The sequence below is a fragment of the Triturus cristatus genome, chromosome 9, assembly GCF_964204655.1.
Source record: "Triturus cristatus chromosome 9, aTriCri1.1, whole genome shotgun sequence".
NCBI classification, from domain to species: Eukaryota; Metazoa; Chordata; class Amphibia; order Caudata; family Salamandridae; genus Triturus; species Triturus cristatus.
The window spans coordinates 345,557,423-345,585,064 of record NC_140592.1 but is presented as its reverse complement, the minus strand read 5'-3'; the positions used below and the strand labels follow the sequence as shown (position 1 = coordinate 345,585,064).

At 41.9% G+C, this 27,642-nt stretch overlaps 1 protein-coding gene across 1 annotated transcript; it reads left to right on the top strand.

Moving 5' to 3' along the window:
* Window positions 1–210: 210 nt before the first annotated feature.
* On the top strand, window positions 211–26,918 carry MANF (mesencephalic astrocyte derived neurotrophic factor). The gene is made up of 4 exons (XM_085625114.1): window positions 211–420; window positions 7,573–7,700; window positions 11,455–11,596; window positions 26,403–26,918. Exons 1-4 carry the CDS (start codon window positions 324–326, stop codon window positions 26,585–26,587), a joined length of 552 nt encoding a protein of 183 aa, XP_085481240.1. The 5' UTR covers window positions 211–323; the 3' UTR covers window positions 26,588–26,918.
* Window positions 26,919–27,642: the final 724 nt, after the last annotated feature.

The following is a 27,642-nucleotide window of genomic DNA, read 5'->3' as shown; positions in this document are numbered from 1 at the left end:
GTCTTTTCGCCTGACCCGAAAACGTGTACTTCCTAGAACGTGTCGGTCTAGTGTTTCAATTGTCTTTAACCTCGTCCAATCACCGTGCGCCAACAATGCCCGGCGACTGCACCCTGTATCCAAAACTTGCCAATCGAAGAGCGTGTCGTGGAGCATCAGGCAAACCGCGACCAATGGATAAGTGCAGCGTTTTGACGTCTGTCGAACACAACCAATGAGAGAAAGCATTGTGGGCGGCCGGAGTTGGATGAGTGGAGGTTTAGGATCCAGGAGCCGGTGCGGAGTTTCACTTCGAAACTAGAGCTACGACATTCAGCGGCGTGATGAGCGCGCTAAGGATCGGGGTCCTCCTGCCCACTCTGGTATTGCTAGTTCATGTGCCAAGAGCAACCTTGACGCTGCGTCAGGGAGATTGTGAAGGTGAGGAGGCTAAATTATTATGGGAAGTTTTATGTGGTTGATCTTCGTCACCTGAAGAGACACCTCCTTCCTTGTGGTTAATGTACTGTCAGAACTCGCACCTCACCTCTCTTTGAGTTTAGCTTCCAACGTCACTTTCAAGAGATTTATACAGTAACATCCAGCTGTCCCGTACGTTGTTGGTGTGCCCAGCATCCACCCGCAGTGATAGCTAGGCCCATCCGGTATCCACTTCTGTAAGAGTACCCTCAGCCCTGCTAGAGATCCCACCCACTTCTAGAGATCCTGCATTACAGAGCCCACCCGTTAACGCCTCCGGTCTACCTGCGGCCAGACATCTTCACTACCAACTGGTTAGCTCCACCACATGTACCTGCTGCTGGCTAGCTCCCCCGCTGTCTATACCTACTTTCAGACACGTCTTCCACAGCCTACCTGACTTTAAGAAACCTCACTTAGCCCAGTTTCTCCCAGGTATCCCCTTTATTTGAATGGTGACAGAATCCTTGTATTTCTTAGGTTATTGGAGGATGTCGTGGGCCCTGGCAGAAACTTCTTCTAATTTGTTTATTTGGGGGGTTGTGATTGGATGGGAAACCACTAGCTGAAACTAAACAATAATGTGATGGACGAGACAGAATGCTTGAGGAGATTCCGAGTGTTAGCAAAGCTAATAGTCCGCACCACTTGAATAATGCGATTGTGCAGTTTAGGCGTGTTTCGCATGTGAAGTGGACACCAAAAGGTAAGAGTGGTGTGAAGGGTGAAGATCTTCCGCTCTTGTGCAGAAACTGCTGTGTGCCTTGAGAATGCAGCGTATGGGTTAGAAGCCAGTCGTCGCCAAATTGTAGTAAATAAGTAGGCATAGAAGGGTATCCTCTTGAAGAGCAGTTTAATAAGACAGAGCAAGCACAAGAACGGACTCTCCACGACAGAAGCCAACAGCAACTGTCTAAGAAGAGAACCTAGAACTCACAGGGCAGAGAAGAACATAGAAGAATAAACATTCCATAAGCACAGAAACACTAAGGATGTACTACAGTTAACACATAATCTATCATATGATATGTAATCTGCAGATTGTAGCAAAAATATTTGTTGCTAGCTCAAATGGTTCAAAAGTTACTAAAAATGTAGCAACACTTGTTGCAGCGCAGTGAAAGGCCCTTTGCAAAGGTTGACTGTTCACCTTTCTGTTGCTTATTGCCATATTAGGTGTTAAACAGGTGCCAGTGAGGTGCAATTTATGCCAGACAGCGTTAAGTGTGTAAAGGACATAATAATTAAATAGTATTATCACAAAATGTGCTGCGCTACACCTCATAACTTGCCTCTTCTTGCTGCATAATTTAGTCAACCCTGCTGCATAATTAGGCCCAACCCTGCCACATAATTCCAGTGGCCCTACTAATATTTTAGTTGTGAAAGGGGTGGTGCTTGGAGTGAAAAGGCAAATATGAGCTTGGGGAAGAACAATGAATGCACCCAAGATTAACCCTCTAAAATTGAGTAAAGGGCCAGTAAATGAGCCCACATGGGAATGGTGATACATATAAACTTGTAGAAGGGCATTGGTTGATTTGATTCACTTTGAAATTTTCTAAAGCGCCCAAATGCCCTAGGGCGTCTTGGTGCTAGAATGATCCCACATCCAGCCTAATACTTTTAACAGTGGAACAATAAGAGCTATAAGGAAAGTGAGAACAACCAGGTTTTTAACGTGAAATTTTCTAAAGTGCCCAAATGCCCTAGGGCGTCTTGGCGCTAGAATGATCCCACATCCAGCCTAATACTTTTAACAGTGGAACAATAAGAGCTATAAGGAAAGTGAGAACAACCAGGTTTTTAACGTGCTTACGAAAGCAGAGAAAGTTGACCTGACTTTAAAGTTTACATGTGGGATAAACAAAGCTGCAACCAACTACCCCATGAAGAATTCTTGAGCCTAGGGATGATCAATGAGCTAGAGACGGCCGATCGTAGTAATCTTTTTGGGGAATTCCACTTGAATTTACCTTTTGAGATGCTCTGGTCCGGTTCTATGCAGTGCTTTATGTGCCAGACATATTGCCTTAAAGGCAATTTATTTCCTGGCTGGGAGCCAATGAACCTCCGTCAGTGTACCCGTTGCAGAGTTAAACATGGTATTTTCTTGAGTAAGCGTCATACTGTGTTCTGCAACTGGGACTACGTGAGTGGTTGTGGTGACACTTGCTGAAGAGATCCTTGGTTGAGCCTTCAGCAGGGGACTGATTGATTTGGTGCACCTGTATAGTGTGTTTTACATCTCTGTATTTTTTTAATCGCCACCTACGCCTCAGTTAGCCCCTTCTGTATACTCTAAATAAAGACAGTAAAAGGCTGGGCCGGATTCCACTGGACAGAGCATAGTAACTTTGTCTTGGAACTAAAAACACTCTTTCAGCAATTGTTTCCAGTGTATTTTGGCACCCCGAGTAGATGTCATCAGAGCATAGCACTGAAAGTATTGTAGAAAATTGCATTGCCCTTGAACAGGTCAACATTTGATATCTGAGGTACATTGATTGCTTGCAATCATAGTCCGTTAACAAACTTGTCATCCCTTGTCAATTCAGAGAGAGGAAGTCATACCGTTATATGTGCGAATAAGTTGTATCTTTTTTTTTTTAGTCTGTTGGGAGCCACACAACCCTTTTGATTTTACTAAAATTATACATGTAATATATTTGCATATGGAGGCTTTTAGCCAACCCTTTTCAGCCATTGGTCTGTTGTCTGTCACATTTCTCCTGCTCACTACAGCATATATTGTTTGGTTATATAGCTACAGTGGGTTTTGTGGGGGAATACAACAATAATTTCTTGAAGCAGCAAATGCCTAGCCCTGTGAATCAGACCCTGAATGCTATTTTGTCAATTGATAATGACACATCAGTAAATGATGAAACTCACAGGAATCCATATTAACGTCATATACTGAAAATCATATAGCAAAGTATACACACAGTTTACGATATTACACCTGTTACAACACAACTGCCCAATTTGGTAACATTTAGGCAAACTGTGAACAAGTGAAAGAAACATATAATGAACAAAATCAAACAAGCTCATAGACAAAAAATATATATAGTGTCTGTAGTAGTTTCTCTGTGTAGTCTACGCCTATAGTATTAGTCATATACTTTATTAGACGTGTCCGGAGCGGTTGAGGAGCACATATTGAAAATATTGTCGCCGTTTTAACCCATCAAAGACGTTTCCATATCTCAGAGGCAGATTTCCTTAATGACGTAAAACTCAATTGCAGCCTGTTTGACAAACATTTTTGGGAGTAAGGACCCGTGTGTGTGTGTGTATGCAACGTACAATAACTTGGGGAGAGGTGAAACAACATTTGCAATGCAATAGATCTCGCATTTACGAGAATTCAAGCTATTGGCAATGCAATAGCTTAAACTCTTGCAAATGCGAGACCTATTGCATTGCAAATATTTGTTTACTGGCGCCCATGCGTTGCTTTCACATTCATGTAGGCCGCACCCCTTTCTTTAGACAAGCCGCGTCTAAAGAAAGGAGAGTGGCTGACATTAAAGTGAAACCGCGGCATGAGGTGCTAGTAGACAAAAAAAAAGCATCTGTTTGTCAAGTTGACAAACTGATGTTTTTTGGGGGGTAAAAGTACCCAGGTCGTGCTTTTACTTTAATAGCGGCCGCACACCTTCTTTAGACGCGCCTTGTCTAAAGAAAGGGGCGCGACCTTCATGATTGTGAAAGCGCCGCATGGGTGCTAGTAAACAAACAAATAAGTAAGCATGACCGCTATACTTAAAGCGGACCGCGCTGCTAAAATAATAAAGAAATGCAACCGCTATAGTTAAAGCGGGCCGCCATTAGTAAATGAAATAAAATCGGGCGGCGGGCTGTGATGTAGTGGGTGGGCTAGGGGCAAATCATTAAACAAAATAGTGCTCACAGCCAAGGTAAAGCAGACTGTGTAACAAGACAAGTAAAAGGTCCAGTTGTTATGGGAGGTAACAAATGCAGACAAGGCGGGACTAACAAGCCTAATAACGGATTGGAAGCCAGCGTTTACGAAGGACAATGACACAAACCAATTAAGAATGTGGGCGGGGCTTCAAGTACATACTCCAATACAGCATGCCTCGCAGCAGTGCATGCGGTGCACTGGCTCAACTTAAAAATCACAGCTCACCTGATGGGGACCAGAAGGGAAGAAGCCTAAATGGTCTGCATAACCAATGTACTGAAAGAAGTGAAAGTATGGCCCCTATAAGTGAACACATACAAGCATGTTAGCGCTACCAGAGAAAACTGAGGGCAAAAAGTCTCTATTAATATAAAGGACCTTCTCTCACCTCCCAACAGGGATAAAGTGAATTCCTCATGGTCAAAATCGCGACGGCGATGCATGCTTGTAGATCCCAGCCGGAATCCTACACCATATGAAGTAGAGGGTATCTCTTAACTGAGAACGTATGAATATACATGTATCATGGTAAATCTTAATTGGGATACTGAGGGTATCTTGAATTAAGGGTGTTGGCATCCTAACGCTCTTACCTTCAGTTTAAAACTAGCAGAAGAACAGATGCCTGTTTCTTCTAGTTGAATTACGTTGAGTGCGATGTCTCAAATAGATCCAGGATGGATTCTATTCAATAATCTAAAAAATGCATAATTGTCACTAAGACCCAGGCGGGTTCCTGTAATACAAAAGGTAATAGCTTCACGACTTCCAGAAAACTCCTTAATGAAAGAAATTCGCCTACAGGGCAATTATTCTGAGCCTCTGTCTCTGAGCCCCGCTTCAATAGAATGAAGAGCAGTCCAGAAACCAACCTAGATAAAGCTAGTTTTCTCTGTCACCTGTGACGCCAGCGTGCGTAGTGCACTGACCCTGCGGCACCGGTGAGGAAAACGGGGGGGACGGGGGACGTGGGGTCTAGTCTATGCCAGCGTGCTTGGTCTTAGAATGAGGTGTAATGGGACATGGTTTCATCCAGTGGCTCATGGAGAGGAGAAACATTGTAGCTAGTCTTGGTACAGTCTAATGTGGATTGCGCTGTCTTGCAGTGCTGAATACAATGTATCCCTTTGTCCGCATGAAGGAAAGAATGGAAAAAACACAATGAGGTCTAACATAAAATTAAGTGCGGTCTGGCTTAATAATAGAGCGACATTGTTCACCCAGGTTCTGAGGGACGCAGGGTTACCCCATTGGATTTAATGGCACTATAGCATATAGCTTGGTGCGGTGGGTCAGGCCACTTCAGCCAATGGCTAATTTCAAAAGTGGAAAAAACAAAAATTGGCAAAGCCAAAAGGTTGGAAGCCAATGCCAGACTCCGCATCTTTGCCAGTGCTTGTAGGTCTGGCAATAGCCATACATATACATACATTTAGCCAACCCTCTTCATTCATTGAGCTGTTGTGCCGTTCATATTTTGCTATTGGCCACTACAGCATACTTGTGGTATAATGGGTCACTCCACTTTAGCCATTGGATAATTTAAGTGTGACAGCATTCTGTTCTTTCACCACAAGGTCCACTCGCAGTATAGCATGTATCGTTCAGTGCCATGAAGTGATATGACCATATGAGCATTTTACGACAAAATATTTTTGTATCTAGCCAATATATTACCTACTGGCGGTCGCCAGTAGGTAGTTATAGTTAGGACCACGTTTCCATAGGAAATCCGCAACATTCTATTTTGAATAACTTTGGCGCCGGTCGACGAATCCTCGCGAATTTTTCAAAATAGGTGGGGCGCTACGCTCCGCTCCTACCCTGAAAGTCTCGGGGGGGATTCGTCAAGCGGGGGCTGAGATAAAAGGGGGGTCCCAAAACGCGTTTTTCCCATGCATTTTTCCATAGGACCTTTAGACACAGCTACAGCCCGAACGGCTGAACAGAATTACATGAAATTTGGCAGAGAGGTAGCCATAAGGTCAAGGAAGTGCCTTTTGCAGGTCTGGTGTAAATCTGTTCAGTATTTCCGGAGAAAATAGCATTTAAAAGCATATATATATCTATATGCGCGCAGGGTGCGCGCACCGCGCGAGCACCCTAACGTGCGCGAGCGTAATTCTGATTGGTGGTTACATGTTAGTCAACGTTCGAATCGGTCGAAATCAGGAAGTGTCGGCCGCCATTTTGTTTGTTTTCAGTGCGAGAGTGAAAAAGGAAGGTGGCGAACGTGAAAAGGGGGCAGGGTAGAGAGTTCCTGACCCCCTAGCCTTTGTCAGGGGGTCCCTGAAGGACCCCGAAGGCAAAAAAAAATTTTTTTTTTTTAAAAATCGCGGGGGTGCGCGCACAGTACGCGCACCCTGAAAAACACAAAAAAAAAATTTTTTTTTTACAAAAAAAATAAAATAATTCGCAGGGTGAAAACCAAAAAAAAAAATAATAATAATTTTTAATACGTAGTTTATTGTAAAATAAATATATAAAAAAAAGAATACATAAATAAATTAGCATTTAAAAAACCGTACAAATTCACTGAAAAAACCATAGGTTTCACACACGTTATAGTTAGGAATTAGCATTTAAAAAACCTTGCAAATTCACTTAAAAAACCATAGGTTTCACACATGTTATAGTTAGCTGGACATTTCACTCATAAAAAACCAATGAAATTCCCCCGTTATAGTTACTGCAGGCAACTATAACTCACGCGACCGCAATCCTCTGCTGATGACGTCAGATATTACATCACTGATGACATATGTGTCTTTCTGAAAAATAAATATTTGTAATATATGTATAGCTAAAGATTAATGGAAGAAGACATGGGTAAATAAGTGTCTAAATACAGTATTAGCATCAGCAGAGGATTGCGGTCGCGTGAGTTATAGTTGCCTGCAGTAACTATAACGGGGGAATTTCATTGGTTTTTTATGAGTGAAATGTCCAGCTACCTATAACATGTGTGAAACCTATGGTTTTTTAAGTGAATATATATATATATATATATATATATATATATATATATATACATTGACAAAGCCAAAAGGCTGATGGCCAACACAGACCTACTTACTTTGCCACTGTTTGTTTTAAATATGTTGTTCATTTGTGCTCTAACGTGCACTTTGCTGCAGAGAGGAGATGAACATTGGATTTTCTGTTGCTTTTCTCGACAGTATGCATCTCCTTCCTATCGAGATTTTATCAGTCCCTGCAAGACAGAAATGTAGAGTTCACTTCACCTGCTGTTGAAAAAGAGCTGCTGAAAACCTGCAATGAAGCTAAGGGGAAAGAAAACAGATTTGTAAGTATGGTTCAGCTGTGAACTCCTTTTATTTCTTGTGAGATAGGCACTTTCCACTACAAACTCCCTCAAATGGCTAACTGAGTGATGTGTGTGAGTGAAATCGACTAGATACATTTTCGTGTCTCAAGCAAGAATCTCACAGTTACCTCATTTCTTGTGCTGATTTCACGTGTTTTGTGAGTGTCCATGCATTTTTCCTTGGCTGTGCTTAAACCAAGCAGATTAGTAGGTGTGGAAGTGCAAGGTTGCAATGAATGCCCCCACATACATCTGCTTGTCTGCGTGGTACCAAAGTCTGGATTTTGAAGATACAATAAGTCTGTAACTAACTCCTCCATAAAACATAATGATGGTTCCGAACACCTCTTTAAAGCATGCGTTTCTTTTCAGTTGATTTTCTACATTAAATGAACTGGCGGTGCTGTTGTTTTTTTATATATATATCTATCTCGGACACGAATGCATACTCCATAAGTTTGGTGCAATTCAAAGATTTATTGAAGCCCTCACGCCATGACGCGTTTCGGCCTGAACAGGCCTTGATCACATGACTCGTCTGCAGAGTACTTTCAAATATTTAAAGTGCTATGTGCATGCACACGTGACATAAAACCATCATAGATATAGAAGAAATCTGAGGGTTTTTTTTACGTATGCTCCGAAATGATCTTGACAAATTCCAAATATTCAGAAATTCATTCAGTGAGATTACATAAATGTTTTAAAAACAGTTAATAATATTACATTTCATTACTTGTGAACAAATGTAAAAATATGTAATATAACTGTTTAAAAACCATATGCACATGTTATCCATTTGGCAAAGTATTACTGTTGCACTTGATGATGACTTATTCGGCCCTAGTGGGCTGTGCACACTTCGGCTGAATTTTTAAAGTTGTTAGTAGAATTGAATTTCCTAACTTTTGTATAGACAAGGGTGTGCATTTTAACTGCTCAATTATTATGCGAGTAAGCATTTGCGCGCATCAAAAGTATTAGTATATTCAATTTTGCTCTTTTCCTCTGTACTTGGATATGATTGTGCACATATGTGTTCAATACAATTATCATATAACACATTCAATTTCAGGATGTGTAGAATAGCATTGTTACACTGATTTTGTGCTTGATCACACTGCATTTTATCGTGTGAAATAGTGACTTGCCGTTGATGTTACCCATGTGCATAATTGAATATACAGCCCCAGTGGGCCAACTTTCCTTTCTTCTATACTCTAAAATTATATAAAGTGCTTGTGCTGAAAATAACAGTGCCACCTACTGAACTGTCAAGTTAATAAAGTGCTAGGTGTGCGTACTTTTAAAAAGGAAAACTTTAATATTCCTATTGTTGCTAATGCATAGGGTTTACAGCAGCTAAACGATGTATATATTTTTTATTCATTTTGCTTCCCACTTGCACACAGTCCTCGATTTATTGGGTGCTGACTGTGACTGCATTGCCGTGTCTTGAAGTTAACTTCTGTAAGCGGTTGTCTTTTCATAAATGTGATGGCAAAAATGAACCAGAAGCTGATGACACTATGATAATAATGAGAACTACTTGTGGCACAATGTCTCTACCATTTAACCATGAGGTTTTCCGTTTACATGTTAGATTTTTGCATTTTTTGGTCTTGTTTCCTGGGTCCTTTTCAGGGACCATCAGCAGGCTTTACAATACCACAGCAGGGATGTTAGGATTCTAGATAGTATGTTTCCTGATAGCCTCCCCCTTTCCTAGGTTGATTTACTGGATTATTTTAAAGTGCGAATGTTAATAGTCTGGCTGTCAAACCACTAAAGAAGCAAAAACAATGTGTTAAACCTTGATACGTTTCATAATGAAATACTAATCAACTTACAGCCATCTCGAAACATCAACGGAGGAAGGCATAACTAAAATCAGTTAATCGAACGATATGCAAATACAACTTGACTAAAAGGATGGTGAAAAAAATCAGAACTTTAAGATGTATTTAGCCAGCTTTGGAAGCCAGTGTAAGGTGGGCTAAAAGTACTCTTCACTAGTTGGTTTCCTGCGCAATTCTGAAATAATTGAAGGCTGGCTATCAAGATGACTGTAAATGGCTTGACTATGTCATTCCTGTAATGTTGGAATGACAATTCTTGCATTGTACCACTGAAATAAAAATAGGTGCTGTGAAACGAGCATTATTTGTAGCACAAACAGTAGGGAGAAAAAAGGATAATTTAATAGTGGCTCTCGTATGATGGCTGTTAGCTCAGATCACGTTTGAGGATATCACAGGGCTTCCATTGGGACCATGCTCGGTCATCCTAAACTTATTGTGCTCTCCAGAAGACCTTGACGTTTATTTTGGTACAGAAAACCAAAATCAACTCCATCAAGAATTCCCTTTGAGTGTTGCCCCTTCCAGCCCCTAGTGTCACTGAGCAGGGCTGAGTTAATATCCTTCAGTCTGGTTGAAGGAGCCCGTGCTCATGTATAAGATTTCCCAGCTGCTCCATGTACAGCTTTAATAATATGGGAGAGAGGATAGATACATTATTTTTATTTGTTGTTGTGATCAGGTTCATGACCGGTGTAAAAAATGTAAACCTATGTGCCAAAAAGCATATACCCTGTCAAACACCCCTCAAAACAATATGCTAGTGCAAGATGTTAACAATGGTTTCCTTGGCCTCATGGTCGTGGAGAAATTCAAAAAAATAAACCCGATCAGCCCGGTTTATTGGTAATACTGAAAAAGTGATACAATTGTATTACTGTAACTGCATATTTAAATAGTGCTTTATACTCCTGATGATGTGGCTTGTTTGGTTGGAAGAGTGTTGCGCTGCAAAATGCTTTGGTGTCGGATGGTCCTGAGTGGTGCTCTTAACCTGGCTTGGGTCGCCACGCCTACACATATGGAGGGTGAAAGAGGAGTGCTTGAAAGTATGTGGGTTATGAGTTTGTCCTCTGGGTGAAGTATTTGGTGCTTTGAGTTATCATCAGCAGTGGAAACTACCCCTCGAGCTGCTGCATTTAGATGTCTAGCGGAACAAAGTAAGATGAGGGATGTCTGCGCATAAGGCTCTCAGGAGGTATTAGCCAGTACTTGGTGGGGTACGTGGAGGTGCTGGCTGTAAGCTGTGTCTGTACTGCATCCATGTTTATTATCAGACGATGGTGTGCAGCGTTCAGTTGTGGGTCTGCCTCTTCATTGTACTTTGGCATCTGCAATTTGGTTAATACTTATTTATAACCGTTCCTGGAAAGTGAAGCTCATCAGATTTGTGAGTGAAGCAGTGATTTTTCCCTTGATATGTGTCTCACATGAATGTAGCATATCTTGTTTATAATTTTTGACTTTGTATAATGCTTTGCAATGTTAGTTTCACAAGGTAACCCCAATATAATGTTCCAGCACTCTGTCTGTTGTTGCAGTTATTTCAGCAGCAGGCACGAGTCACTAATGCAGATTTAAGTCTCTCTGCTCTTGAAAAATGATCAGCAGCCTTTTTGGGGATAACTTGGCAAAAAGGAGAAGCTTTCAATGTGCAAATCTCCTGTATAGAGTAGATTTAATCCGAATATTGATTTTTTTTTTTTAACAGACTGAAGTAAAACTATACGAATTACAAATTCAGCAAGGGCTGCTTACCTAATCATCCTTGAGTAGGAGGATGTCTATTACTTCAACTCAGTTTTGCAAGTCTGGAGTTCTTTAATTTTTCCCCTCCTTTTTCTGCAGAAATCTGACTATATTATTTCTTCCAGTGCTATTATATTGGTGCCACCAGCGATGCAGCCACTAAAATCACCAACGAGGTGTCTAAGCCCCTGAGTCATCATATCCCAGCTGAAAAAATCTGTGAGAAGCTAAAGAAAAAGGACGGCCAGATCTGTGAATTAAAATATGGTAAGTTCTCCACTAGAGGAAGGCGGTAATTGAGTTTGATAGTTACAGACATCGTATGGAAATTGGTGTAGGAGCAGAGGCTACTGCGTAGGTAGTAGTTCAGATCCAGGTGTTGGCGTCTGTTTGTTGGCAACCTCTGGGGAGGGGGAGGGAGAGGGAGAAAGAGTTCTGTAGTGCCATTTGCAAAGGCGGTGGCCATCACAAAATGTAATGGTTTGGAACCTCCTAAAGACAATGTTTACCTGATGGTTGATGGTTGATAGTTGGTAGTGTCTTAAGAGAGTATTTTCTTGTCTGATGGTGGCTTGAGCAGATGCCCAAGGCCAATAATCTGTCTTTTAAACTGCTAATTTATGTATAAAATGTTGCATTTTTTCAGTATTGTAAATACAAAATTATAAAAATCCAAGTTTCCAACATTAAACTCAAATTTTAATTTTTATGCTCTTTCCGCAGTAATTAGTTTAATGTTTCCTATCAATTAACTGTAGTCCTGCTAAGGAGACAGGTGCTCATTCTTGCTTCTTTTAATAAAGAAAACATGAAATTCTCCTCTGCTTCAGACATCCAATGCCTTCAACACTGCTTGCACATCACACAGACCTGAATGTTCAGCATCTACCTGAAGCTCAACCCATCCAAGATAGAATTCCTGTTATTTGCCAAGAAAAATAAAAAGATGCATTACAAACCTGGCTCAGTGATATGAACCATGATGCCTTTGACAGCCAACTTTACTTGAATACCAAGTCCTTTGCATTCACCCTGGAGACCAACCTCACCCTCAAGGAACACATTGCCAGTTCTTTATTCTAAGGAAAATCTAACCATTTCTTCCAGAAAGGGACATGACTGCTTTTCCAATGCCTTGTTCTCTTGCTGCCCTACTCAGTGGCGCCAATGCGCTACATTGGCACTACTTAGGGGCATCCTACTTGCTGCAGCATATCTCATCCTGGACCTGAAGAAATATGATCACATCACCCTATCCAAATGGAAATTCATTGTCTCCCTTTGCCAGCCTACACAATATTCAAAACCAGCTGCATCATTAATAAAGTTATTATGACCAGCTACCTTGCTTATCTTGCATAGAAGCTCCGCATTTATGGTTCTCGGGAAACACAATTCGACTGCAGATTAAGAAATGTAAAAAAAGAACAAGACAGCAGTCCTTTTATGCACCCAGGATCTGGAACATCATGCCCATATCCATCAGGGCCGCCCCAGTGCTGCTCCACTTTAAGAAAGAGTTGAAGACCACCACTGTAGAACGGAAAGAAAAAATACCCACATCACAATGCATTAACCCTCCTCAACTCGGCTCCATCTCCCTTATTCATTGACTTTATGCTCGTCTTTGACCATGTACAGCGCTCCTCTGCCTTTTGACTTGGTTAGCGCTATAGAAATACCATATACATATTTTATTTGTAGTCCCTCCTAGTACAATACATCATTTCACTCATGTATACAACTCCTGGTTGTCTCCCCTTGAGGACGATTCCAGTGGATGCGCAAACTTAAAAAAAAAAGTGTATTCTTTAGTGAGATTTATGGCCCTTTCATACGGAGAAGCAGTCTGGTGCTTGGATGCCTTCTAGAGCCATTGCCACCTTGTGACTGTTCTTAGCAGGCTGTGGAACTGCTGAGCTCAGGGCTTCCTATTCCTGGCAAGTTATATTAATTTAACAGTATTATACCCTTCCTGCACCCTCTTACTATTAGTCTGATAGTGGTCGGTAGACCTGGAGTGGTTTCCATAGAGTCTTTGGGCTGTACCTGAGAGTGGTGGTGTTCGTGACTTAGTATTTCATAGCTTGTGCTTGAATGGTGAGAAGTGATGATAACCTGTGCATTTGCTATCAGACTTTAGTAAGGATGGGTCTTCAGGCTGGCCAATTATGTTCTGTCCATCTACTGTGTGGTGCCCATGGGGGCAGGTGCTTTCAGTTCCAGTGTTGACTTTTCAAAGATAGTGTCTACATTTGTTTCCTGCTGTCATCTGTCCTGCACCCATGGAGTGGGTCCTATGGAAGTTGACATGTGCTTCTAGTAATCATGGAGCCTTTTATGCAGGAGTCATCAGACATGGTGTTTTTTTAAAGCAGACTCATTAAGGCAAGAACCGGGTTCCTATAAAATTGCACTCCACGTTCCTCTGTTAATCTATTTCGGAGACACATCTGGTCACTCTTCTAAAAGTCTTTGTTTGCTGCTATGCTAGAATCTGGACAGGATACCTCTGTGCTCATGTATGTACCCGTGGCCTGGTTTTGTCCTGAATGATCAGTTACCAAAAACTCTCATCATTTAATTACTGACAGTGTAGAGTGGTGAGGACTGCTGCTCTTCACTGGAGATTAGGGAGAACCAGTTGTATTTTATTTTGGATCATTGGCATTTGGTTCCTGGGCTAGAAGTGTGACAGATGTGCTTGGTGAATTTGAAGAGAGATCACGTTGCTTTTGGCTACCTCCACCTTTTTGCTTTTCGAGTTATTTGAGGCTCAGGTGGAATATATTTTGAGGACTGGAACATTTACCTTTTGTATCAATGGTATAAAATTCTTTCTACACTGCCGTCCTTTATTCCAGCGTTCATAGGAGTATTTAGTAGTGGTCCTTTGGGGCAAAGGTTTGCTCTTTGCAAGCAAAGCTCATCCATGGTCATCTACCTCCTATTCCACACCAGTCCTCCCTGCGGCGCCAAATCCAAGAAAATGCTGCTGTTCCCTTCAACGTATATTTGAACGAGTTGCGACTGTGTGACCTCTAACATTGGCTTTTAGAGTAATCTGATCAGTGAAATTTTGTTTTCCAAACTTAAAAAAAAAAAAAAAAAAAATGTTTAACAACTATAACAAGTAGAACTGGCCTACGCATAAGCATTGTCAGTACATAACTGGAACGTGGTGAGGTTGATACACATCCCAATTGCCACACCGTATATATGCAGAATTCTGAGCATAATATCCAGTGCTTCATCAGACTGTTCCATACCATTTGGAAATGTCAAGAGAGTCTAGTATGTCACCAGTGGTTAGTGATCGTAGGGTAGTATTGTCCAACAGGATGTGTTAGTTACAGCTCGGCCAGCCATGGACCAGCAACTTATCATGCATTGAAGGGGCATTGCTTGGCTTTGTACACCGCTCTTTTGAGATTGCTACAGTAAACCATACCTATTCCCCATTCATGAAGGTGGGGGTGGGCTTCTGTGCCTTCCATTTCTTGGCTATATCTTGTTTGGCTATTGGGTAGTCGAGGACAATGAGTGCACGCTAAACTAGGATACCTCCCACAGATTAGTGGATTTAAGGGTTAAAGGATGCCTAACACAGAATTCATTTGTAATCTCTTAGAAACTGGCCCCGTCTTCACCCAGATTTTGAAAGGCCAGGCCAAGTAGTAGCCGTACTGTGCTGCATTGCGACAGTGAAAAATCTTTATCAAAATTCTCATGCTATTAAATAAACTAGATTTAGTCCATGATCTTCTGGTCCACAAAGTTTCAATTGAATTATGGGCTAGATTCAAATTTAAGGCTGCCAACAACTTTATGGTACTGTGTTAATTTGGGGGAGGTACCTTTCCTGCAGAATCGCTTCCTAGCCATCCGAATGATTTTCTGCATTTTCAGAATGCTAAATTCCATGCTCTTCAGGTAAATACCAGCAGCTTCTTCAGTTTGAAATCGGAAACTAGCATGATCAGTGTTTGACCCTTACTTTTGGTTATCTGATCTGAGAGTTATAAGATCTTTATTGCTTGTAGGTAAAGATCTATTGTAGTGTACAAACATCACACAAAGAGAGAGTAACTGCATGATTAAACATTTTAACCGCTTCAGTGTAACCTTTGAACCATTCAGGTATTTAAACTGTTTTTGCTTTCATTCTTTATTGAAGCAGAGTAAGACTTGCATTTGGTTTACTACAGTCCAGAAGATTGTAGATGCCTTCTCAATTTTGTCAGTTTTCCATTTTGTGTCCTCTCCCCTAATCATTGTTCTCCACCAGCCCCGGCTGCCCCTCCACGGGTTACCGTCCACTGTCTTTTGGGGTTCTCTTTGCAGAGTTAGTCTTACTGAAGGCAGACATGAGAGCTTTTTGTTCTCCCACCCCTTCCCTCATGACAACCACAATATATGGTTTCTAGTAGATATCACTACAGTATGAGTTTGGGATGGACTATCTCTTTTGCATTGAAGTTGAAATGCGTGCCATCTGTTTCCTTCATGGACGGATCTTTAAAGGTGTACCTGTGCAGGATATCTATTATGTGACAACAAGATCTCTGTAGCGCCTCTCCTTCCCCCAGCACACCTGCCCCAACCCACCTACTTTTATGCAGTACAACAAACTGATGCTTCTGGATTGAGTCTTAAATCTTGTTCAGCTGTTGCAACTCTTGCAATGTTTTCCTCTCAATAAATCCTAGGTATTGCAGATTTTTTTTTTTATTGGTTATTTATTTCAAGAATGCATGGAGGTAGCTACATATATTAGCACAATACTTTTATTACATTAGATTAAACTGGCTGCCTTTCTCATGAGATGGAGTTTTTCTGGTTTCTGAAGGACTCCTAAACTATAATGAAGATGTTTAAGCAATCGGCCCACTGCTTTGCTTTGTTTGTCTACTTTTAAGGACCAACCAAATTGATTGGAAATCAATTTGGCATTTGTTTGTATGGTATGTTGAGATTTGCTGTTGCAGCTTTTGTGCAATTAGCTTGTTGAATTATATTGTCTCTAGACCTTAAGGGCACGTATGTGATTTCTGCGTGTACTGATTCAACAAGTTGTTTATTCATCATGGCAATCCCATTGCTGTCTTATTTATTCTGCTTTTTACATTCACTGTTCTTTTCAGGGGGTTCCTGCTCATAGATTATAAGATACCATGACCTGATATTTGCAATCTTTTTATTTGTTTCTCTCCCATTGGTCCTGTCACACTCCTGTGCCTCATTTTCATCTTCTCTTGTTCGTCTCTATGCCTAGTGACTGTGCATTCCTCTCACTCCCTTTATTCTCGCCTCTATTTCCTCGTGTCAAGCTTCTTGTAGTAAAAGAAGTGACGAGACCAGTGGGAGTTCAACTGTCACTTTATTCCAAGTCATCTGCTCTCTGACATGAGCAGGTTGTCAACATTCTAAGGAGAGCTTCGGAAGATACCAAGGTAAGAGGGAAGGAGGGGGTGGACGGAAGGTACCAAGGAGGGAAGAAAGAGGGGAAGATACAACACATCTCCTTACCCAACATAAACGATGAACATGGAGGGAGCAGATACCTAGCTACTCTATCTCCACTCCAAACTTGACCATCCTCCAATTCCACCACATTCTTCCCCCTCCCTTTGACGTTCTGAGAAGGGAAAAATTTACTCTGTCCCACTTTAACCCTGGTGGGTTTCTTTATCATTACAGCATCATTGGCCAAAGGTTCCAAATCCTTCACCCCATGTTTCTTATCGTACCAGCCTTTGTAGCGGGATTGATGTTGCTGCACCTTGGCCTGACTTTCTGACTTGTCATATACAACCTTCTTACCCCCTTCTAGCCAGAGAGGGTTTAACTTGGTGCCTGGTTCTCTCCCTCTTAACATTACAAAGGGAGAGATTCCTGTTACAAGGTTGGGTGCAGTGTGGTAGGCCCACAAACAGTCTTTAAGCGAATCATTTACGTTGAATCCGTTAGACGTTGCCAGTTGTATATGTTCCTTAATCATACGGTTCATCCTTTCTACTAAGCCATTGGCCTTAGGGCAGTAGAGGGCCGTTTTCTCATGCTTGATGTTGTGTTCCTTTAGGAAGGTCACCATTTCATCTGATGTAAACTGCACCCCATTGTCAGTTACTAAGGTAGATGGAATACCTTCAAATGAGAATACCGATTCCAAAAATGCCACAAGGTTCTTAGTAGTGGTGGAAGGGGTGAACTTGACATTGACCCAATGGGAGGTGTAGTCCACCAACACAAACATGAACCTTCTCAATGGACCTAGTGCATCCATGGGGCCAATAATGTCCATGGCCAACTTGGTCCATGGAACAACAGGTACTTCCACCGGTGAAAGGGGAACCTTACGTAAGGACTTGGATTTATCACTCTTGGCACAGCTAAAACAGTCTTTTACCTTTAGCTCCACTCTAGAGTCCATCTTTGGGAACCAAAAGTTGTTTCTTACTTTGCTTTTGGTGATACTTCTTCCCAAATGGCCTTCATGGGCAAGGTCTACTATTCTATCTCTCAAAGACTCGGGTGGCACAACCTTAGCATTGCGGTAGATTCTGTCCTCCTGAATGGTAAGCTCATTCCTGACTTCCCAGAATTCCTTCAACTCTTCTGCCACATCCCCACATTTCTCTGGCCACCCCTTTATGATTAAATTCTTTAGTGCCTCCATTATAGGATCTTTGCTCATTTCGTTATTCCATTCTTCTTTTGAAAAGGAAGGCAGATGAATCGCGAGAATGGGGGAATCCAAAAAGTCTTCCACGGTGTTAGTTTCTACCGGGGACCTGGATAAGTAGTCTGCTAGGACATTGTCCTTCCCTGGCAAGTATTCTATTCTGAAACTGAATTTCTCCAGTCCCAAGACCCATTTTGCTATCCTGGGTGATTCACAGAGGGATTTCTTGGCTGAAAAGATGTGTGTTAGGGGTTTGTGGTCCGTGCGGACTGTAAATTTACTGCCCCACAAAAAAAACTTGAAATGGTTGATGGCCCAGTAGCAGGCCAACGCCTCCCTCTCAATTACGGAGTAGTTCCGTTCAGGAGGACTCAAAGTACGAGAGGCAAAGGCAATGATAGTCTCCTCACCTTCCCCTTTTTGAGATAGGGTGGCTCCAAGCCCTTTGTTGGATGCATCCGTGCATAGGATGGTTCTCTTCCTATGGTCAAACGGTCCCAAAGCACGTGAACCCACAATCTCCTTTTTTAGAGCATTTACCGAGTGAGAATGTATCTCTTCCCATATGAATTCACTCTTTTTCTTTAATAGTTCTCGTAGGGGCTCGCATTTCTCTGGAAACTTTGGTATGAACTTGGCCATATACTCCACCAACCCTAAAAAGGATTTGAGCTCCTCCTTGTTAGAGGGAAGAGGAGCGTTTTCCACTGCTTGAACTAGGCTCATCTTGGGTTTTATCCCTTCAAAGGAAAGATTGTGTCCCAGGTAGTCTACCTCCATGACTTTGATCCTGCATTTTTCCTTTTTAACCGATAAACCTGCATTAGATAACCTGGAACATACTTTTCTGAAAATGAGGTCATGTTCTTCTCCATCGGCCCCATAGACTAGAACATCGTCTTGAAAGCACATGCAGTTAGGAATATCCTCCAATACCTTTTGCATCATTTTTTGGAAGACGGCAGCCGCTGATGCCAGGCCAAAAGGCATCCTTAGGAACATATAGGTGCCAAATGGTGTTGCAAATGCAGTAAGAGGTCTAGACTCAGGGTGAAGATCTACTTGGTAATATGCCATTGAAAGGTCTATGACTGAAAAGAACTTAGCCTTCCCCATGGTACTCAACATTTCATTGATGTTGGGAAGCGGAAACCGTTCGACCCAGATGTTTTCGTTGAGACTGCGTAAGTCGATGCATAGGCGAATGCCCTGACCATTGGCCTTAGATGCTATCACAATTGGGGATACCCACTCTGAAGCGTCGATGGGTATAATGACTCCAAGTTGGCAGAGTTTATCGAGTTCTTCTTTGAGAGGCTGTCTTAACAGTAAGGGAACTTGGCGAGTCTTATGTACCACAGGTTTCGCCCCTTGTCTGATCTTTATTCTATGCTGAAAATGCTTCAAGACTCCCAGCTCGTTGGAGAAAAGGTGGGGGAATTCGTCACATAGGGGTGATTCCCCCGTGGCGCCATTGACTACGTTGACTTGTTCCTTACCATTAGGATCTAGGATTACCCCCAGTTCTCTCTGGTGACGCCACCCAAGGAGGTTGGAACCCGAGCTGACCAGGTAGATCTTGCCTACTGTGGATCTCCCTTTGAAATTTATTTCAGTCTCCACCATGCCTACCAATGGAATAGGGTCTTTGGTGTACCCCTGGGGTGTGATGTCAGGTTTAGAGATTTGCATGCCTGAATCCCCTTTGATTTTCCTGTAATCTTCCATGTTTAATAAGGTGAATGGAGAGCATGAGTCTGCGAACATTTCAATGCATGTATCGTTGATAGTAATGCTGCATTTTGGGTATTCAAAAGGGATACTGCCACACGTGCTTTTTACTTGGAATGTGAATCTTGGCTGCTCAATGTTGGTATCATTGACGGCTTTAACTTGGGTGCTGTCACTGTCCCTACACACTCTGGCTAAATGTCCTCTTCTATTACATTTCTTACAGTGGGCATTGCGAGCTGTGCACATGGGATTGTTGGCCAGATGATTGCTGCTCCCACATCTGTAGCATTTGAGGTCCAAGTGATCTTTTTGAGATTTACTGTATGACTCACCCTTGCTCCTGACTTTGGAGATATTCTTACTGGAAGGTTCTGCCTGAACTGCCGCAACCACTTCATCTGATACCTTTATTTCTTTCATGCACTTTGCCGTATGTTCAATAGACTGGGCAATAGACACCGCTTCCTCCAACGACGGGTTTTTGGATAGCAACTTCTCTTGTATTTTACTGTTGCTTGTGCACCTGACTAACTGGTCACGTATCAAGGAGTCATTGAGCTCCCCAAAATCACACCTTTGGGTAAGACCTCTCAAATTGGCAATGTAGTTTTTTACCGATTCGTTCTTCCCTTGTAATCTACTGAAGAACTTATGGCGTTCCAGAACTACATTTATTTTGTCCCCAAAATGATTACCTAATTTTAGCATGGTAACCTCATACACATCAAGGTCCTCATCTTCCTCCAACTCCGGTTCTGGGAGAGTCTCATATACCTTGCGACCATGTACCCCCATGTTGTGAAGGAGAATATGCTGTTTCCGTAATGCAGAAAATCTCTCCCCCCCCATAGCTATCAAATATGACTCGAACAGCTTTGTCCATTCTTTCCAATGGATGTCAGGGTCGCCACATTCATTGAGAAATGAGGGTGGTTGGCTTATTCCCGGGGTACCCATTATGAGGAGAGAGCCCCCCTCGCAGGATCGTCGCCAGTGTAGTAAAAGAAGTGACGAGACCAGTGGGAGTTCAACTGTCACTTTATTCCAAGTCATCTGCTCTCTGACATGAGCAGGTTGTCAACATTCTAAGGAGAGCTTCGGAAGATACCAAGGTAAGAGGGAAGGAGGGGGTGGACGGAAGGTACCAAGGAGGGAAGAAAGAGGGGAAGATACAACACTTCTCTTACTGTCACTCTATTTGCAATTACATTATTTTGCCTTCTCTTTCTGTTTACTCCCATCCTACACCCACTGCCAATGCTTTTCATGCATGGCCTACTTCCCTTAAAAAAACGACTTAAACTCAGACTCCGCGGTTGGATTTCAGGTAAAGCGCTTATCTTTTTGTAAGGGTTAGTCTGATTTCTTTGTGCTGGCTTCATGAGTAACATTCTGAGTTTGCTCTGCGATGGGTTGAACATGAAGAGCAAGTCAGTACTCCAGGGAAACTCCGTGTATTAATTATAGCCCTTTCTGACTGGCAGTAAGGCCTTGTTGGGCTTCCTTTCAGACATCTGGTGTTGGTAATGGGTGTAGTGGCCTCCTCTGGCCTTCTGTGCAGACAATGTCATGGTCTAGTACTTCAAACAGCAGGTTAGCTGTTCGGCTACAGGTGTTTATGTATTCTAGTGACACAGGTATCCCATTTTGTGAAAGATAGTTAAGATATTTAAAGTGATGTGTGGGACAAAGGAAGGAGCTTGCAGATGAATGTGGTCTACAGTCATCCCAGGTACCCCTTCTTGTTTTTTTTTTTCTCTACCACCCCCACACCTTAAGTCTCTTAGTGGCTTAATCTTTTTAATTTTGGCAATTGTGCATAAGCAGGAAGGCTAACCAGAAGTAAAAGCTACTAATTACTCCTTCACCCTTGCAAGACAGCTTTGGTAATGGCACCTATGCTGTAGTATCATTAACAATACTTTATAATTAAATAGAAAGGATCAACTATCTGATTACTCAAGAGAGAATATACATTGTATGTATATATTATCGGTATGGACTGTCTAGTATATGGTTGTGGTAGAGTTGAAGTTTACATTGTGAATGTATTTGTTTTTTTGACAGTAACTTGAGCGCTGCATGACAGCTGTGCCCTAAATTAGACTCGTTGCTTAGCGCTTCCAGATATTATAAAGTTTGATAATGTTTCAAACTTTCTTTAGGTAGGCGGGTGAGTAGAAGGTAGAACGGTGGTTGTTTGATTGAAGTGATCCAAAGTAACATCCACTAGTATTGTGTTCCTCTTGGCTAGAGCAAAATCTTAGGAATGGAGTGAGACCAACCAAACAAATGCCGGGTGCAATTTGAAGGGTCAATTTTATGTATTTTTTTGATAGTTTGCTTGCAACTCATCCCTGAGCTTTTGATTTGTGAACTACAGCTCCGATTTGAAAATCTGATTGCCCAAGTAAACAAACATCCAGTTGACTGTTTCATGGTCTGGACTTTGAGTCTGCAAACCGCTGCTACCTGCAATATGAAGTCTGCAGAACAAGCTATGCATATGGAGGCCATTTTTAATCCCAATTCATTCAAAGATGGCAACTTGGAGGAATCTTGAAATTATTTAGTTGAGCAGCCAGCAAATACTTTTGGAAAGTATCTAAGGGTCCACAAGGTGCTGAGCATGATCATTAGTGAATGGTGCCCCATTGCCGTTTTGGAATGGGCTGGTGTTATTCCAATCGGGAAGCTGTGATTCTTGCATTATTTCAATTGTGATGTCATCTGTGACATCATGTGAGGTCAAGAACCGGGTTGGTGTGAGTTATAGCAATGAAACTCATCATAATGGTGTAGTTTTTTTTTATCATAACCAACAACTCTTGTCTGTCAGTTCCATAGTAAATCTAAGTATTATGCAGCATCACACTCTTATACATTGTAAGTAAGCTGCTGCTTGGTGGTACAAAATCATGACTTTGTCAACCTCTTTCTGGTGTCAGAAAACCGATATCATCACTGGCTGTACTCGCACACTGACCAAACATCTCCATGCTTGTCCAGGGCAGAGTGGGTGCATGTATCATGGGTTGGTTATTGATTGAGAGGAAGGGTGTCCAGCTCTCAAGTTTACCTGGTGGTGGCTCGAGCCTTGGGAGAAAAGAAGGTACCGAATCTTTTCAAGAAGAGGGTACAATAAGTAAGTGGTAGCCACACCATCGCTGGCAGCAGGTGGAGTAATGTTGGTGTGAGGATGGTTAGTTTGCAGGGTATCTTTGCGGCATTCGTGTACCTCATTGGTTCTGGTGGGTGGACCTGCAGGTAGAGAAACGGGGTGGGGGTGAAAGAGTAATGTTTGCAATCCATCCCTACTCTGCAAAAAAGGTTAACAAAAATCTTGCATATCCTACGGTACCTGTTTACCTTTTAATGGTGTCGCAAACAGTGATGTTATGACCATTTGCCAATAGGCAGATGATTGAGTGAATTTTTGAATATGTAATATTGTAAGAGCAATACTTTGAAAGACTGAAACATTTTTTTGTTTGGTAATATTCTGTCCGGCGATTGTAGAAGACCACGGAAGCACAGGTGGATTCTATGGATCCATCTAACTACAGGCCTATTTCTTTACATCCGGCCCTCTCAAAAGTTCTGGAAAAGCATGTCGACCATCCGCTATCCCACTACCTGTAAAGGAACAATCCACTGCATCCAAGTCAGTCTGGTTTCCACCCCAGTTGCAGAATGGAGACGGCACTAGTGGCAGTGGTTGATTACACCAGGGGTACTTTAGATGTCTGGGGCAGTGTTGTGCTGATTGTTAGATTTGTCTGCAGTATTCGACCCGATACCCCACTCCTGGCATGTCTCCACGCTTTCGATATAGTGGCAATGGCTGGCATCTTACCTGGAAGGTAGAAGTTAAGAGGTCTGGTGTAGACCTTTTGTGATCTACAGGTGGGAGTGCTCCAGGGTTCTACATTATTCAATATATATCTAACTCTCCTGACGTTCATGGCAGAGACTCTGGGTGCAAAAATAATTTCATATGCCATTGACACCCTGTTACTTTTTTCCTGTGGTAGGGATGAAGTTTTCCTGGCGAAAAAAAATAATCAAAACCTGTCTGACGGAAGTCTTTCAAAGGCTATCTCGCCACCAGCTTAAGTGTAATGCGGGCAAAGCGGAGCTACTTTTTTTTTGTTACAAGATCAGATGATTCCTGGCTGGAGAAAGCTCGCTCCCTTCAATTAAGCCACACTAGCTCTGTTAAAGATCTTGGCATTAAGTTTGATTGCTAGCTCTCTTTTCTGTCACAGGTTAATGCAGTAGTAAGGACTTGTTTTGGTCTGCTACGAGTGGTCTGCTACGAGTGCTCAGGAAGTCCCTCCATTGTCTGTGTCTCTCTGCTAGGACAATTGCATACAAGCTTTGATCACATCTAGGCTTGATTATGGCAATGCACAGTATTCGGGCCTGCTGTCTAATTACCTAAACAGTAAGTTGCAGGTGGTACAAAATGCAGCAGCCCGAACACTTTTTAACTCGCCTCTGAGAACCTGGGTATCACCCTATCTTAGAGAGCTGTATTGGCTTCCTATTAGGAAGAGGATTCTTTTCAAGACATCACTATTGATTTACTGGGCTCTTCGTCAGTCTGGCGCAGGGTACCTCGGAGCAAGAATCAGTTGTTATGCTCTCTCCAGGCGCCTGCGCTCAGCTAACCACTTTCGGACCAAAATCCTACGGATTCGTCTGTCCAGAACAGGGGGCTGTATTCTCTTTTGGAATAAACTCTCTTTGGAATTAAGGTGCATTTCATCCCCCCCCCCCCCCCCCCCGCCCCTCCAGTTCTAGAAGAAATCAACAACTTGGAATTTTATGCAAGATTGATGTTCCTTCTTGTAGCTACACCTCACTTGAAGTGCAGAGCGGTAGGACACTCCTTGAAGTAGAAGTGAGCTTTAGAAATACCTTGTATATTACATTTGACAAGGGGTAAGAAAATCTATAGCTATACTGACTTTAATAAACAAATCAAATTGAATCTGAGCAGGAAATCTGATTGCTATTTTGGATAAGGAATGCATATTTCTTCCTCTTATTTACAACACGACTGGCTAATCTCTTCGTACCTATCTCGGTTGATAATTGTAGATAGCCCTAGCCATAAGGCCTGTTTCTATATATCTTGTTTTTCAGGCTCCGCTCTGCCCCTTGGTTTAAAGTAAGTCTCTTTAAACTTTATAAGAATGGGGCTGTTTTGTTTAATGTATTTTTTTCAAATAGCTACCCCATCATTCTGTGGGTTTAGTTCATGTTGATTAGTCGCGCTTTATACTGTGTTTTTGTTTTGCATTTGGCAGCCTGAAATGCGGTGCTTACCATGAGCAGGAGAAATTTATTTTGTGTTAGGTTGATCTTAAATTACGCCCTTGACATCAAATTCTGGTTTATCTCGTGTGAGGTTTCGAGTCGCAGAATACCACAAAACGAAGAGACTTTGAAGAAGAGTTGCGTCGTTATGCTATTGAATACTAGAGAGTATAGTGCAAGTACTGACTACCAAGGTTGAACTGGATTGGATTACAGGTTAGAAAGGTGGGAGAAGTCCTACAGCGCTGCACATGCAAGAGTTGGTCGTTTTCCTCCTATAAAGTGTGACTCTCTTTGCAGTTGCACAAAAGTGTTTCAGTTGACACGTGAGCCCTCCTCAATATTCAAAATCAGTAGAAGCAGTCCATGACCTGTGAGGCTCCCTGAACGAATGGAAAGTTACATGGGGTGAGGGGGAGCGGGGTGCAGAAATGGTCATGTTCAAAACAAGGTTGTGCTGAGAATTGCTATGGCAAAAGAGGATACACTAGGGAGAAATGCATCCACTTGTTTCCAAGCCGGAGTACTGAGATTCAGATGAAAAGAAGGTTGTTTTTGGATGTTAGAAAGAGTCCGAAAGGAAAGCAGTGTCTGTAACTGGCTTGGAATCCAGCCTGAATGAGCGATGCATGAAGCTAAAATGTTTGTTGTCTAAAAGGCACAGGCTGCCAAAGTGTTCTTTGATTAAATGAAAGGTAGATCTGGATATTAATGAGCACTTTGTCCATATTGTTAATACTTAGCAACAGCTTTTAAATATGCTTGGACTGATTGGGTGCTCAATAAACCTGTTTTTGTATTTGAAGTCCCTGTGAAAAGTGGCTGGAAGTTTAAGTTTGGATTTGAGTTACTACAGTGATTGATAAATCTCAAAACTGTCCCTGTTCTCTTTCCTTTTAATTTCCTCCCTGCAACACCCCATCCCCCCCCCCCCCCTCGCCCCCAATACCTGTGGCTTCTTTCTGTAGTGAAACTCATTGTTGGTAACTTTACGATTTTGAAATTAAGGAAAAGTTACAAGATTATGTACTTTTTTTTTCTTTCATTTAATGGAAGGGCACCAATGTTTTGAGAATTGATTTTTTTTTTTTTTTTTTTTTTTTTTTCTGCATTTGCATTCTTGGCTCAGCCTTTTGCAATTCTTTATATACATGGAGCCTTAACGGCTAATAAAATTGCTTTGAAAGGGGTTTAGAGATAAATTGTGACCAACTGTCATAAGTTTGGTAACAAAACTATCTGTATGTATGGAGTGGAAACTCTGTTTCTCTAAATTTGTGAGTTTACATATGCTCTGCCTTCTGATAGAATCTATTGTTTATTCCTTAGATAAGCAGATCGACCTGAGCACTGTAGACCTGAAGAAGCTAAAAGTGAAAGATCTGAAGAAGATCCTGGATGACTGGGGTGAAACGTGTAAAGGTTGTGCAGAGAAATTGGACTACATCCGCAAAATCAATGAACTGATGCCAAAATATGCTCCAAATGCTGCCAACGCACGAACTGACCTGTAACGTGTGGGGCTGCCTCCACCCTGGTGGGGCTTCAGGCGCATTGCATCGGACCTTTGCAGTGTTGTCACCATCTCACACGAGTCAATGCGAGGCAAAATATGGACATGGTTTGTTCTGTATTTTAGTTGGCGTTCTCAGCCTGCGTCTGTTTGTTTTTCGTTGTAACTTATTTTTAAGAGGACCATGGACCACATCCAAACGTATTCCTGAGAGCTGCACTTTTCTTCTGCCATTACTCCAATGGTTAACAACTGTTTTTTATGCCTCATGTCTTTACAGTTTGTGTGTACATTAAGGGATTTTTTTTTTCTATTAAAAAGATTAAAGACCACAGTTGTCTTATGTTGAGAATCTTCATACATAGATGTCTTTCTTTAGAGAGGCGTTCTTCTGCTCTTGAGTGAAGTATGACACTGCGCTGGTGATTGTCTTGACGTCAAGAGCAAAATGGGTCAAGGGACAAGCCTCTTTATCAATTCCAAAGGCTCCCTTAGCCCTCTTATTAGAGAATGTAAACTGTATTTACCCAGTCTTTCTGCACAAATGCTGATGTCGAAAGCGCTTGCAAGCCCCCATAACAGTGGCTGCTACCATTTGTATAATTGTAATTGCATGTATAGATCACTTACTACCACTGCTGAGGTGTTGAATCACTTTACTGTGAGTAGCACACTACTCTCTAACCCAGTGTTACTGGTTTATTTGGTAGTATTGTTGGTTATTGGGATTAATCAAGTGCTCTTAAAAAAATCAAAAAAAAATCCAGTTAGGCGTGATTGTTAGTGTGGGCTATATAGTTTCATAAAATGTTTCAACTATATAAATAGGCTATACGAGGTTGGGTATGGTTAGAATTCGAGGAAAGAGTTTAGATCTATTAAATGAGGTGTGAGCCTCTTGCAGAATTACAATAAGAGATTAGGAAGACCCGCATGAGAGTGAGAGAAGCATGCAGAGGCTGGAAGGTAAGAAGAGGGCCACTCTGAACAAATAACAGACCGGAATCAATCCAAAGTAAATCTAGGTCAATTTTGGTTTATGCAGAGCTTTAGGAG